General features: G+C 44.0%; 1 protein-coding gene across 9 annotated transcripts in view; it reads left to right on the plus strand.

Moving 5' to 3' along the window:
• Positions 1-12,290, plus strand: part of ubr4 (ubiquitin protein ligase E3 component n-recognin 4) — a 50,486-nt gene that overhangs the window by 31,278 nt on the left and 6,918 nt on the right. For 5 of the 9 annotated variants that reach the window (XM_031844583.1, XM_031844586.1, XM_031844587.1 and 2 more), the window contains 33 exons: positions 456-633; positions 1,170-1,274; positions 1,747-1,884; positions 2,117-2,285; positions 2,517-2,721; positions 2,798-2,911; positions 3,160-3,393; positions 3,482-3,631; positions 3,715-3,942; positions 4,041-4,119; positions 4,217-4,459; positions 4,624-4,792; positions 4,953-5,097; positions 5,570-5,655; positions 5,759-5,846; positions 6,196-6,389; positions 6,484-6,723; positions 6,832-6,970; positions 7,116-7,241; positions 7,561-7,689; positions 7,777-8,126; positions 8,455-8,545; positions 8,742-8,826; positions 9,111-9,238; positions 9,352-9,481; positions 9,602-9,762; positions 9,966-10,075; positions 10,238-10,379; positions 10,623-10,704; positions 10,892-11,065; positions 11,184-11,305; positions 11,433-11,630; positions 11,774-11,854. In XM_031844583.1, the coding sequence (XP_031700443.1) occupies positions 456-633; positions 1,170-1,274; positions 1,747-1,884; positions 2,117-2,285; positions 2,517-2,721; positions 2,798-2,911; positions 3,160-3,393; positions 3,482-3,631; positions 3,715-3,942; positions 4,041-4,119; positions 4,217-4,459; positions 4,624-4,792; positions 4,953-5,097; positions 5,570-5,655; positions 5,759-5,846; positions 6,196-6,389; positions 6,484-6,723; positions 6,832-6,970; positions 7,116-7,241; positions 7,561-7,689; positions 7,777-8,126; positions 8,455-8,545; positions 8,742-8,826; positions 9,111-9,238; positions 9,352-9,481; positions 9,602-9,762; positions 9,966-10,075; positions 10,238-10,379; positions 10,623-10,704; positions 10,892-11,065; positions 11,184-11,305; positions 11,433-11,630; positions 11,774-11,854 (5,013 nt within the window). The remainder of the gene's footprint in view (positions 1-455; positions 634-1,169; positions 1,275-1,746; positions 1,885-2,116; positions 2,286-2,516; positions 2,722-2,797; positions 2,912-3,159; positions 3,394-3,481; positions 3,632-3,714; positions 3,943-4,040; positions 4,120-4,216; positions 4,460-4,623; positions 4,793-4,952; positions 5,098-5,569; positions 5,656-5,758; positions 5,847-6,195; positions 6,390-6,483; positions 6,724-6,831; positions 6,971-7,115; positions 7,242-7,560; positions 7,690-7,776; positions 8,127-8,454; positions 8,546-8,741; positions 8,827-9,110; positions 9,239-9,351; positions 9,482-9,601; positions 9,763-9,965; positions 10,076-10,237; positions 10,380-10,622; positions 10,705-10,891; positions 11,066-11,183; positions 11,306-11,432; positions 11,631-11,773; positions 11,855-12,290) is intronic. The other 4 variants (XM_031844585.1, XM_031844588.1, XM_031844592.1 and 1 more) reach the window with 2 other exon arrangements.

Here is a 12,290-nt window from a genome sequence, read left to right on the forward strand (position 1 = left end):
ATTGGGTCTGTGGGTTATATCTGACATCACTCGTTAACATTGTAAGAGGAAACTGGCGCTGGTCGAGCAATCCTCTGCACCCCTCACACAAAAACAATTAATCATTTGATGTATAAGATAATATACCTGATCAGAATGATCTGTTTTTAGTCAGTAATGATGAACCAGATAATAAACACGGTTTAGTTATGTTTGATTTCTCAAACACAAACCATAATACAGTAAATATTGACTGACCGTATGTCACATAGTAACATCATGGTTGTGTTCAGCTGTCAATGATATCTAACATGAATTGTTTCCTTTTTTCAAAGTATAACTTGTTTGAGCATCATAAAGACCACTGAAGAACCCCCCCCCCCCCCCCCCCAAAGAGAAACGGAGCAGCCACTGATTGTAATAGAAATGCGTGTTAAAGAAATAAAAAAACACTTTTTGTTTTTCTGTGTCTTCAGTCAGAGTCCATGGTCCTAGAGACGGCAGAGAATCTCAACAATGGAAACCCATCTCCTCTGGAGGCGCTGCTGGCTGGAGCCGAAGGTTTCCCCCCCATGCTGGACATCCCTCCCGATGCAGACGATGAAACTATGGTAGAGCTGGCCATTGCGCTCAGTCTTCAGCAGGATCAACAAGGTAAGTTGCCAGAAAAGAAATGAAGCGATCAGTCTGTGGTAACCGAGCCTGGGAGTCCCACTCGACATTTAGACACTCTCCCTGTCTGTGATGAAAGACTTCTCAACTGTCCAGAAACAAGTTGTTTGAACCTATAAATCTGGCTAAAGGACAACAGAGAAGCACTGAGCAGTTAATAGGGATTGTGTGAGTTCATACCACCAACACAATTAACACATTTTAGCAAAAGAATAACCATTACTATAGCTCTAACACTTGTCACAAAAGTGAAACTTGCAGGTATTGAAACGCTCCCATAACTGAATAAAAAACACAATAGTCCACCTTATTGTCATGAACATGAATCACCCGAATTTTCTACTCTGCAAAGTGTAGTGTTTCACCCTTATAAATCAACCAATTTTGGCATTGGGTCATTGTTTACATCAAATGGTTGACCAAATCTTTATCAGGTGAAGCATCACTTCAGGAGATCAATATCTTTGCGCTGCTAATGTAGTATATATAACGTAGTACATATCTTTTCACATTTGTAGGCAGTAGCAGCAGTGCCCTTGGCCTTCAGAGCCTTGGCCTGTCTGGCCAGGCCCCAAGCTCCTCTTCACTGGATGCTGGCACCCTTTCAGACACCACCGCATCAGGTAAAAAAAAGTGTGTGATCAGCAGGAAGCTAGGTTTTTATATCTGCAAGGTCACAGTGGCGAGTCAATTTCAAAATCTCTTTTTTCATAACATTTTCCAAAATCGTACGGTGTGTGTGTTTTGTGACCATTGATACTATTCCATCTTGAGACTGATGATCTAATGTGTGGCACATGTTGTAGTCTTAGTTCACTATTTTAGAATTCAAACGGTTGTTTATCCTCACGCTATGACTCGTTCGCTCAGTAGGTAGTGTTTTTATATATATATAGATATATCTATATATATATATATATATATGTATATATCTATATCTCTATATCTCTATCTCTCGCGAGAAAAAAACATTAATGGCAGTTTGATGTGCATTGAATGTACTGCATGCTTTACACATTGTTGGTGCACAAGTCAATCTATCCCGGCCAGATGACTGCGGTATATTGACTGTTACATTTATTGCTATGATTTCAGCCCCGGCATCAGACGATGAGGGCAGCACAGCGGCCACTGACGGCTCCACGCTGCGGACCTCCCCAGCGGAGCATGGCGGCAGTGTGGGCTCAGAGAGCGGAGGCTCTGCAATCGACTCTGTAGCGGGGGAGCACAGTGGTGGGTAATTTCAGAATATCAAATGCGATATACAATTTTTTTTTTTGTGTGCCATCTTGATATTAAGAATGTTATACATGTGTATATATGATGCTACTCATCAACCTGCATTTATCATTTTGAGGTGTCATTTTAAGAAGCACATATTGCTTTTTCAGTTAAAACGTAACACTTATTGTATACATTACCATGTTTGCTTAGTTGCAGTTCATGAATATGTGTGTGTGTACAGTGTCAGGACGCAGCAGTGCATATGGGGACACAACAGTGGAGGGCCACCCTGCGGGTCCAGGCAGTGTGAGCTCCAGCACCGGAGCCATCAGCACCACCACAGCCCAGCAGGAAGGCGAGGGCTCAGAGGGAGAGGGAGAGACCGAGGGAGATATCCACACAAGCAACAGGTCAGACATCCCCGATGCCAAGTATGAGTTTATATCAAGTCCGAAGGCTGAAGTTTAAGCTCTGCTGACAACAAACATCTGCCTGTTAAGACCCCAGCTCTCTTCCCTCCATGTCTGCCACCATGACCATGGGGAGAAAAGAGAATTGGAAATACGTTTTCTTTTAGGAAGCAGTTTTTCATCATAAAAAAATACTATATTGTGTTAAAAATGTTTTTTCTTTTATTTTAGGCTACACATGGTTCGTCTAATGCTCCTGGAGCGCTTGCTTCAGCACCTCTCCCAGCTCCATAATGTCGGTGGAGTCCAAGCCATCCCTTACATGCAGGTTATCCTCATGTTGACCTCTGACCTCGATGGCGAGGATGAAAAGGATAAAGGGGCCTTGGATGACCTCCTGTCACAGCTCATTGCTGAGCTTTGCATGCACAAGAAGGTAATTACGGTCTCCCTGTGATGACTCTGACTTAGTGTGTCTTTTGTTTTACTTAATCCATGTTATTCCTCTGCAGGATGTTTCTAAGAAGAATGAGCGCAGTGCCATCAACGAAGTTCACCTGGTCATCATGAGACTGCTCAGCGTCTTCATGTCTCGGACCAAGTCTGGCTCCAAATCCTCCTCTGAGGTATTTCACGAAAGGCTATCAGTTAAATGTCTATTGAAATACAGTAATACATTAAAAAGAAAATGAAGGAGGCACTTTATTAAAATGTGTTAAAACAAGCAGAATGCCAAATTTAGTTCAAAGCCACCTCACAGTACCCATAGAAGGTACTTCTATAGCTCACTTATCATTTTCTATCTGACTGAATTTCTAAATGGACATCTTTTTACCTCAAAACTAAGTTGCGTGTATATTGTACTACATGGTAGGTGCACCCTCTTTCTCTCTTCCAGTCTTCCTCGCTCATTTCCAACGCCACAGCGACTGCCTTGCTCAGCCTCGGTGCTATCGACTACTGTCTCCACGTGCTCAAATCGCTCCTGGAGTTCTGGAAGAGCCAACAGGGCGAAGAAGAGCCTGCGACCACCAGCCAGCTCCTCCGCCCACACACAGCCTCCTCTCCTCCAGACATGAGCCCGTTCTTCCTACGCCAATATGTCAAGGTAATGGATCTTTATCTGTACAACTGGAGAAAGTTATTTTTGCAAAAGGAGTATTACAGTGTGCTGACTCTGTTGCTCCCACCATTAGGGACACGCTGCGGATGTGTTTGAAGCCTACTCCCAGCTATTGACTGAAATGGTGCTCCGGCTGCCGTATCAGATCAAGAAGATTGCTGACACCAACCCACGTATCCCACCTCCTGTCTTTGACCATTCCTGGTTCTACTATCTGTCTGAGGTAAGGTTCATGAATTATTTACTTGATTTTCCTTTTCAACCTCTGTCTACAACCCCTTAATTCTGTCTCCCTTTTCTACTCAGTATCTGATGATTCAGCAGACACCGTTCGTCAGGAGACAGGTCAGAAAGCTGCTGCTGTTCATCTGCGGCTCAAAGGAAAAATATCGTCAGCTGCGAGATCTGCACACTCTTGACTCCCACGTGCGCAGCATCAAGAAGCTCCTGGAGGAGCAGGGGATCTTCCTCCGAGCTGGTGTGGTCACTGCCACATCTGGCTCAGCTCTACAGTATGACACACTCATCAATCTGGTGAGTGTCCTCTGAACATCAACGTCATTAAGACTACTCGTACAGAGGATGGAGATTTGATTTAACTTTCTGTGTGTAACTTGCTTCTCTTGGTGCAGATGGAACATCTGAAAGCTTGTGCTGAAATTGCCACTCAGAGGACAATCAACTGGCAGAAGTTCTGCATGAAGGATGACTGTAAGTTATGTCAGATCATCTTTTAACTGGAAACAAACCTTTGGGGCTTAGTCGTAGGTTTTACATCGTTTTTGTTCTGTTTCTCTCCTCTGTCCAGCTGTGTTGTACTTCCTGCTCCAGGTCAGCTTCCTAGTGGATGAGGGAGTTTCCCCAGTACTTTTGCAACTGCTCTCCTGTGCCCTGTGTGGCAGTAAGGTGCTGGCCAACTCTTCCTCCTCCTCTTCATCATTCTCGGGAGGAGGCTCCGGTAGTGCTGGACAGGCAGGCGCTTCTCAGTCCTCTCAGAGCAAGTCCTCCAGTAAAAAGAGCAAAAAAGAGGACAAAGAGAAAGACAAAGAGGGTGAGGCAACGACACTCTTTCTCAAACTTCATTCTAGTTCTTCGTGTTTAACACGCATTAAATGCTGGAATATGCTTCACCACCCAATGAACCTGCACAGTATATTTGGATATCATGGATAGTAAGTGCTAGATCTTAACTGTTTATTTTCGGACTGACAACAGGTGATGGAGTTGGCAGCCAGGAGGATCAGCTGTGTATGGCGTTGGTCAGTCAGCTTAACAAGTTTGCAGACAAGGAGACACTGATCCAGTTCTTGCGTTGCTTCCTGCTGGAGTCAAACTCATCTGCTGTGCGCTGGCAAGCCCACTGCTTGGCACTTCATATCTACAGGTACTAAAGATACCCAACACATTGAGACATAGATAGAAAATGTTGTCCCAAACCCAAAGCGAGCCTAGTTTACACAAGACAGCATTGAGTTATCGCACCCACGAAGGAAAGCATAAATACATTACTTAATGGTGAAATTGACGTGTGAATCTCTCTGTAGGAACTCCAGTAAATCTCAGCAGGAGCTGCTGCTGGAACTGACTTGGGCCATCTGGCCCGAGCTGCCTGCGTATGGCCGCAAAGCTGCCCAGTTTGTCGACCTTCTTGGATACTTCTCACTCAAAACCCCTCAGACAGAGAAAAAGGTCTGTTTGAAGCCCTCACAAGTTATGGCTGTACTCATTTTTCATAAAGTTAATGTCATGAATTCAGATCATAAACTCTGACTTTGGAACTATATCTCTTGGTGTTTGTAATTTTGCCCGACAATGAGATTTGTGAGCCTTATGCAGGATTTGAGTCCTTGCATGGCTGTGTATTCTCTTCATATTTGTCCCAATAATTGTTTTATGCATTTGACAGAAAGCTATGCTTTAATGTATCTGGGCTGTCTTGCTTAAAATACAATAATTTGACACGGGAATGTCGAGACTTTTCATGATTAATGATTCTTAATGAATCTTTGGGTTAAGAGTTAGACTGTGTCCATTATGTATCGCTCAGAGTTCTTATCCTCGATACCTAAGCCTATTTATCATTCAGCAAAACATAGACATGGCAATGAGAATGCTGCAAAGTGTGTAAAATAGTTTGAAATGTTTGTTTTTTTTGTTCCAGCTGAAGGAGTATTCCCAGAAAGCTGTGGAGATCCTGAGGGCACAGAACCACATCCTGACGAATCACCCCAACTCCAACATCTACAAGTAGGTCAACACAAACACGCGATGTCATCACAAGGAGAATGCAATTTCAAGCAGTGGATATCACTTGCATATGAATGTAATGATTTGATGTTTTCTCCTGCAGCACTCTGTCTGGTTTAGTGGAGTTTGATGGATTCTTTCTGGAGAGTGACCCCTGCTTGGTGTGCAACAATCCAGAAGTTCCCTTATCAGTATGTGCAACACAACTTCACTAAATAGACACGACCTCCTGCCAAAAAGTACACGAGATGTTTAGCTGATACATTTCCAGCGCAAGTTTTACACATTTGTACGGTTGCATTGGTTACAATCAGTTTTAACTATGGTTTGTTTTGGATTTGTAATTCAACAGCTAATACACGGTGTGACAGGCTTAAGATGCTTACATGTGTATCTACACTACTATTATTTATAAACAAACCATGGCGAACTACAAATATGCAGACAGAACGAGGACAAGTCACGAGAGTACTCGCCATAAGACCGTGCTTTGTCACAGTCTACTATTGTTTCAAACATTGTCTCGTGTTTGTCCTCCAGAACATCAAACTTTCATCGATCAAAGTGGACACCCGTTACACCACAACACAGCAGGTTGTCAAGCTCATTGGCAGCCACACCATCAGCAAAGTCACAGTGAAGATCGGTGACCTCAAACGCACAAAAATGGTCCGCACCATCAACCTCTACTACAACAACAGGACTGTACAGGCTATTGTGGAGCTGAAGAACAAGTACGTTAGAAGTTTAGTTAGCAGCCGCTTTGCCACAGTTTCACTCTCACTTGACCGCATGAAGTAAAAGCTTTCAACTTGACTCTGTTTCTAGGCCTGCTCGTTGGCACAAAGCTAAGAAAGTTCAGCTGACCCCGGGGCAAACCGAGGTGAAGATCGACCTTCCTTTACCCATCGTCGCCTCCAACCTGATGATCGAGTTCTCCGATTTTTACGAGAACTACCAGGCCTCCACTGAGACGCTGCAGTGCCCACGCTGCAGTGCCTCTGTGCCGGCCAACCCCGGGGTGTGTGGCAACTGCGGTGAGAACGTGTATCAGTGCCACAAGTGCAGGTGAGCAGCACGTTTCCTCTGCAGGTCGGAAAAAATTGAGGAAAGTGTGGAAATGATTGGAGACTTTGAAGTTGATTGTATTTGTAATTGGTGGCTGTCGTCTATTAGGTCTATCAACTACGATGAAAAAGACCCCTTCCTGTGCAATGCCTGTGGCTTCTGCAAATATGCCAGATTTGACTTCATGCTATATGCCAAACCTTGCTGTGCTGTGGATCCCATTGAGAATGAGGAGGACAGGAAAAAGGTAAGCAGCCATTTCAAAAAAATCTGCTTGCATAGCAAATCTTACATTTTTGTCCTTATTTTTTGCTGAGGAAGTAGATCTGCATCACTATGCGATATTCTACACTTCTGCATCTCTTAATCTTTGATGTATTATTTTCCTGCAGGCTGTGACCAATATCAACACCCTGCTGGACAAAGCGGACCGGGTCTACCACCAGCTGATGGGCCACCGGCCCCAGTTGGAGAGCCTCCTGTCTAAAGTCAATGAGGCCGCACCAGAGAAACCACAGGTCAGACACAAGAACGGCCTGAACAGTCATTTTATGAGTCGAAATTAAGGCATGAGTAATGTGAAGGTGGCCTCTCTGATCATATTTGCTGTTAACTGAAATGTATGCAGTGCACAGTTTCTACTGAAAGACTTTGATTGCAGCTGACAAACAGTATTGGGCTGGCAGTAATACTTCATGTCCTTTTCATTAATCCCTTTAGCAGAACCTCATGTCATCATAGTAGTAACAGTATTTTTGTAGACTTGTGTACTAAGGAAATGTTGATTGAAGCTTATTTTTTGTGCTGTAATGTTCTCTTTTCCTGTGTTGCCCTCAGGATGACAGCGGAGCGGGTGCAGGACTTGGTGCGTCCTCTGCTAATGTGAACAGATACATTCAGCAGCTGGCTCAAGAATACAGCGGAGACTGCAAGACGTCATTTGATGAACTGTCCAAGATTATACAGGTTAGAGAGGAAAAAAGTAGTTAATTCTCCTCGTAACTGCATTTGTTCCCTGCTCTCACATAACACTGGCCTCTCTTGTTGTTCCAGAAAGTGCTTGCTTCACGAAAAGAGCTCCTGGAGTATGATCTGCAGCAGAGAGAGGCTGCCACCAAGTCATGCCGCAGCAGCAGCAGCCACCAGCCCACCTTCACCGCCAGTCAGTACCGCGCTCTCTCCGTGCTGGGCTGCGGACACACCTCCTCAAACAAGTGCTACGGCTGTGCCTCAGCTGTCACGGGTCACTGTATAACACTGCTTCGCGCGCTGGCCACTAACCCAGCTCTCCGGCAGATCCTGGTCCTCCAGGGTCTCATCCGTGAACTGTTTGAGTACAACCTGCGACGCGGTACAGCGGCCATGAGGGAGGAGGTGCGCCAAGTGGTCTGTCTCCTCACCAGGTTTGTCCCGCCCCCATCTTGTGGTTAAGTAAAAGTTGATACATTTCCAAAACTTGAACTCAGTGGCTAAAGCGTAGCACACCACTACAGGGTCGTTTGTAGCCTTTAGGGAAGTCTCATTATCAGTGTCCTTAACAGACGTTTCCCTCCCAAAAGGAACATTTGTTATAAGCATAACTTCAGGTTCTAATGCTCAGAAAGGTGTCGGAATGAGAGCATACACTGTACATTAATTCTTTGCTTTTTACATTTAACTGTATGTGTACAGTGTATTGCAGTGGTAATTAAATATCACTCTCTTGTTCCCTCCCATATTATCTTGCTTCAGAGATCATCCAGAGGCCACCCAACAGATGAACGACCTCATCATTGTCAAGGTGTCAGCTGCCCTCAAAGGCCACTGGGCCAACCCTGACCTGGTACGTCCTCTTACACGTCCTCTTGCACGTCCTCTTGCACGTCCTACTGGGATCGCAAGGAATTGTGACGGAAGCATTGTGATTCTGTCAAAATAATCACATTTTTATTTAAACAGCAGAGCTCATTGATTTACTGGTTTAACTTTGTTGAAGAATTTCACATTTTGATATGAAGGTGTCTTTGTGTTTTCAACAGGTTAGTAATCTGCAGTATGAAATGCTGCTGCTGACGGACTCAATTTCAAAAGAGGGAGGATGCTGGGAGTTACGATTGCGTTGTGGTAAGCCTGATTTCCTAAACTCATCCACTCCAACAGTTTGAGTATCAGCCTGTGGGGACTAGTTACATGGGGAGTTTCTTATGCCTTTTTCAGATTCCTGTCTTTGGCCTTAAGTTCCTTTCTTGTGTGTATTGTTGCAATTCTGTATATGACACTGGTCTAGTTAACAAACAATATGTTGCATCACAATACATCCTGTACATTCATTGAGCTATCAGAGCCTTAATTATGTTATGACTGGTCATAGTGTTTTGTCTAATGGCATTGTATTTTTCTCCTGCTAGCCCTCAGTCTGTTCCTCATGTCGGTCAATATAAAGACGCCTGTCGTGGTGGAGAACATCACTCTCATGTGCCTGAGAATCCTGCAAAAGCTGATCAAGCCCCCGGCTCCCACTAGCAAGAAGAACAAGGTAAATATGATCATATTATTATATTATCATATTACAGATGCAGTGTCTGTCAGCTACCACTTGCTTGTATCACATTCCCTAACACAACAGTATACGTATGCATTTGGTTATAGGATGCTGCTATTGAGTCCCTGACCACAGTCAGGCCCTACAGTAATGAAATCCATGCCCAGGCCCAACTCTGGCTCAAGAAGGACCCCAAAGCATCTTATGAGGCCTGGAAAAAGTGTCTCCCAGCCAGATGTGAGCACTGAGTCTTAACAAATACACATTATAGAGATGGTTCTCTTATTGTTTTTCAGTGAAATAATGTAATGTCGTGATGATAAGCTTTTCACTGTTACGTTTGTCTGATAACCACAGGTCAGGAGAGTTTGTCAAAGCCTCAGGGGAAAACTGAGTTGCGAAGGCAGTACCTGTTGGAGAAGTATGTTTGGAAGTGGAAGCAGTTCATGAGGTCCAGAAAAGGCGACGGCCTCTTCCCTCGCTTGCTCAAACTGAGCCACAACAACTGGCTGCGGCAGGTAAAATCTTTTTTTTTTTAAATACTGTTTTGTTGAAAGTGATATTAGTGTTCTGCGTGTTGTTGTTATTAGTGTCAGAAGTGCATATATCAATGAGGAGTCGGTAATCACTTTAAAATTGAGAAAATGTGATACGTCTTATTGCTTGTTATTTTACAAACTTGTTAAATTCATATTTTTGACTGAAGTTGTATTTGTTGCAGGTCCTCTTCACACCAGCCACTCAGGCAGCCAGACAGGCAGCTTGCACTATTGTGGAGGCCCTAACCACAATCCCCAGCCGCAAGCAACAGGTCCTGGATCTGCTCACCAGGTATGAGCCTCCAATAGAAAAACTGTTAAAATATTCAACTAATATCAAGAAGAGGAAATGGTGGTGTGGAAACTCAAAGTAGGTTTGAGCACTTTGGTGTCAAATGACTTACTGTGTGTGTGTGTGTGTGTGTGTGTGTGTGTGTGTGTGTGTGTGTGTCAGTTATCTGGATGAGCTGAGCGTAGCTGGAGAGTGTGCGGTGGAGTACCTGGGTCTGTACCAGAAGTTGATCAAGCCGACACACTGGAAGGTTTACCTGGCGGCCCGTGGAGTCCTGCCCTACATCGGTAATCTGATCACGAAGGTAACAATTCGAATTTATAACAACTTCAAACGTAGTAATATCTGTATGTTCCACTGGTTTCCTTAAATATATAAAAAGTTACATGCAGTGAAATAAACTTCTTTAATTATGTTGTGCTTTTTGTACTTTTCATTACATAAATTCAATTTCTTGATATCTATACTGTCATCATATATGAGAGTAGAGGTATCCATATGTCTGAATCTTTACATTTTTCAATTGAAATTTCAATTCTCTGTTCAGGAAATCGCCAACCTGCTGTCTCTGGAGGAGGCGACACTGAGCACAGACTTGCAGCAAGGCTACGCCCTCAAGAGCTTGACCGGTCAGTTTCAGTTTGTCTGAACATGAAATTAGAAATCGCAGGGTTTAGACGAGACTTTCAACCTCATTAGAAGAAATGATAGATGATTTTTATACCACAAGTTAACTTCACGCTGATTAGCTTTGGAATGTTTTTGCCTTTTCTTGAATATTCAAATGGATTCGTATGCGGTCGGGTTCCACTGCAGGATTGCTCTCTTCTTTCGTGGAGGTGGAGTCCATTAAGCGGCATTTCAAAAGTAGGTTGGTTGGCACAGTGCTGAACGGCTACTTGTGTCTGAGGAAACTGGTGGTGCAGCGCACCAAGCTCATTGATGAGACTCAGGACATGCTGCTGGAGATGCTGGAGGACATGACAACAGGTCTGTACCCATTCAAGTTCAACAGACGTGATTATCTAACATTATGTCACAACTTGTTCCAACAACTGCTCCGATCACAGTCGGGGAGAAATTGTAAATCTTGTTGTGCTGTTCGTAGGTACTGAGTCTGAAACCAAAGCCTTCATGGCAGTGTGCATAGAGACGGCAAAACGGTACAACCTGGATGACTACAGGACACCCGTGTTCATCTTTGAGAGACTGTGCAGCATCATCTACCCGGTGAGTTCCCTTTACCTTTGCCCCGCTGCATTTCAGTTAGAAAAGTCGTTCACAATCATGCTCTAAAATGCAGCATCGCCGTGAATGTGTCTTCATCTGGCGCTTTTGTTTCATCCTCTGTGTTTAGGAGGAGAACGAGGTGACGGAGTTCTTTGTCACCTTGGAAAAGGATCCTCAGCAGGAGGACTTCCTGCAGGGCCGCATGCCAGGAAACCCTTACAGCAGCAATGAGCCCGGCATCGGCCCCCTAATGAGGGACATCAAGAACAAAATCTGCCAAGACTGCGACCTGGTGGCGCTTCTCGAAGACGACAGTGGCATGGAGGTAGAATGTGCATTTTATTAAACCTCCATCCACTACATATTTATTGTTGTGATACCTGTTTTCATACAATTGTCAATGGCTTCTCATTGAAATCTAATGACTAGTTGCAGGACATTTCTTTGATGCCTCTCTGTTTTCCTCAGCTTCTGGTAAACAACAAAATCATTAGCTTGGATCTGTCGGTGGGCGAGGTCTACAAGAAGGTCTGGTGCCCGACAAATGAGGTAAGAGTCCTCGTGAGTGTGAATGTTTGATTTGAGAGCATTTTGAATTGTGCAGATTGTCATTAAAGTTCCAGTGAAACTGAAGTTAAGACGTCTTTAGCTTCTGTTATGATTTCAAATGTTTGATGATCAAACCGCACTTCACCATTAGAGTATCATAGTAGCTAACAGAGTGACGTGGAGAGAGATGGGAAGAGATGTGTGTTTGGAATGGCAAGTAATATTGTTTTTCATTTTCAAAACAATGTGGTTGAGGTGTAATTCAGTCAATGGAAAGTCTGCTGATTTTCTACCGGTGCTGTGTCACTGCAGTGCTGGTAGTTCACGCAGATGACCAAAACGACTCTTTTTCATCTGCATGTCCTGCAGTGACACAGAGCCAGTTAAAACTCGTCAAACTTTCCCTTGAATGAATTGGACCTCATCTTATCGTGAA

Source organism: Anarrhichthys ocellatus, unplaced genomic scaffold (assembly GCF_004355925.1).
Source record: "Anarrhichthys ocellatus isolate YVR2014 unplaced genomic scaffold, GSC_Weel_1.0 scaffold5, whole genome shotgun sequence".
Classification (NCBI taxonomy): Eukaryota; Metazoa; Chordata; class Actinopteri; order Perciformes; family Anarhichadidae; genus Anarrhichthys; species Anarrhichthys ocellatus.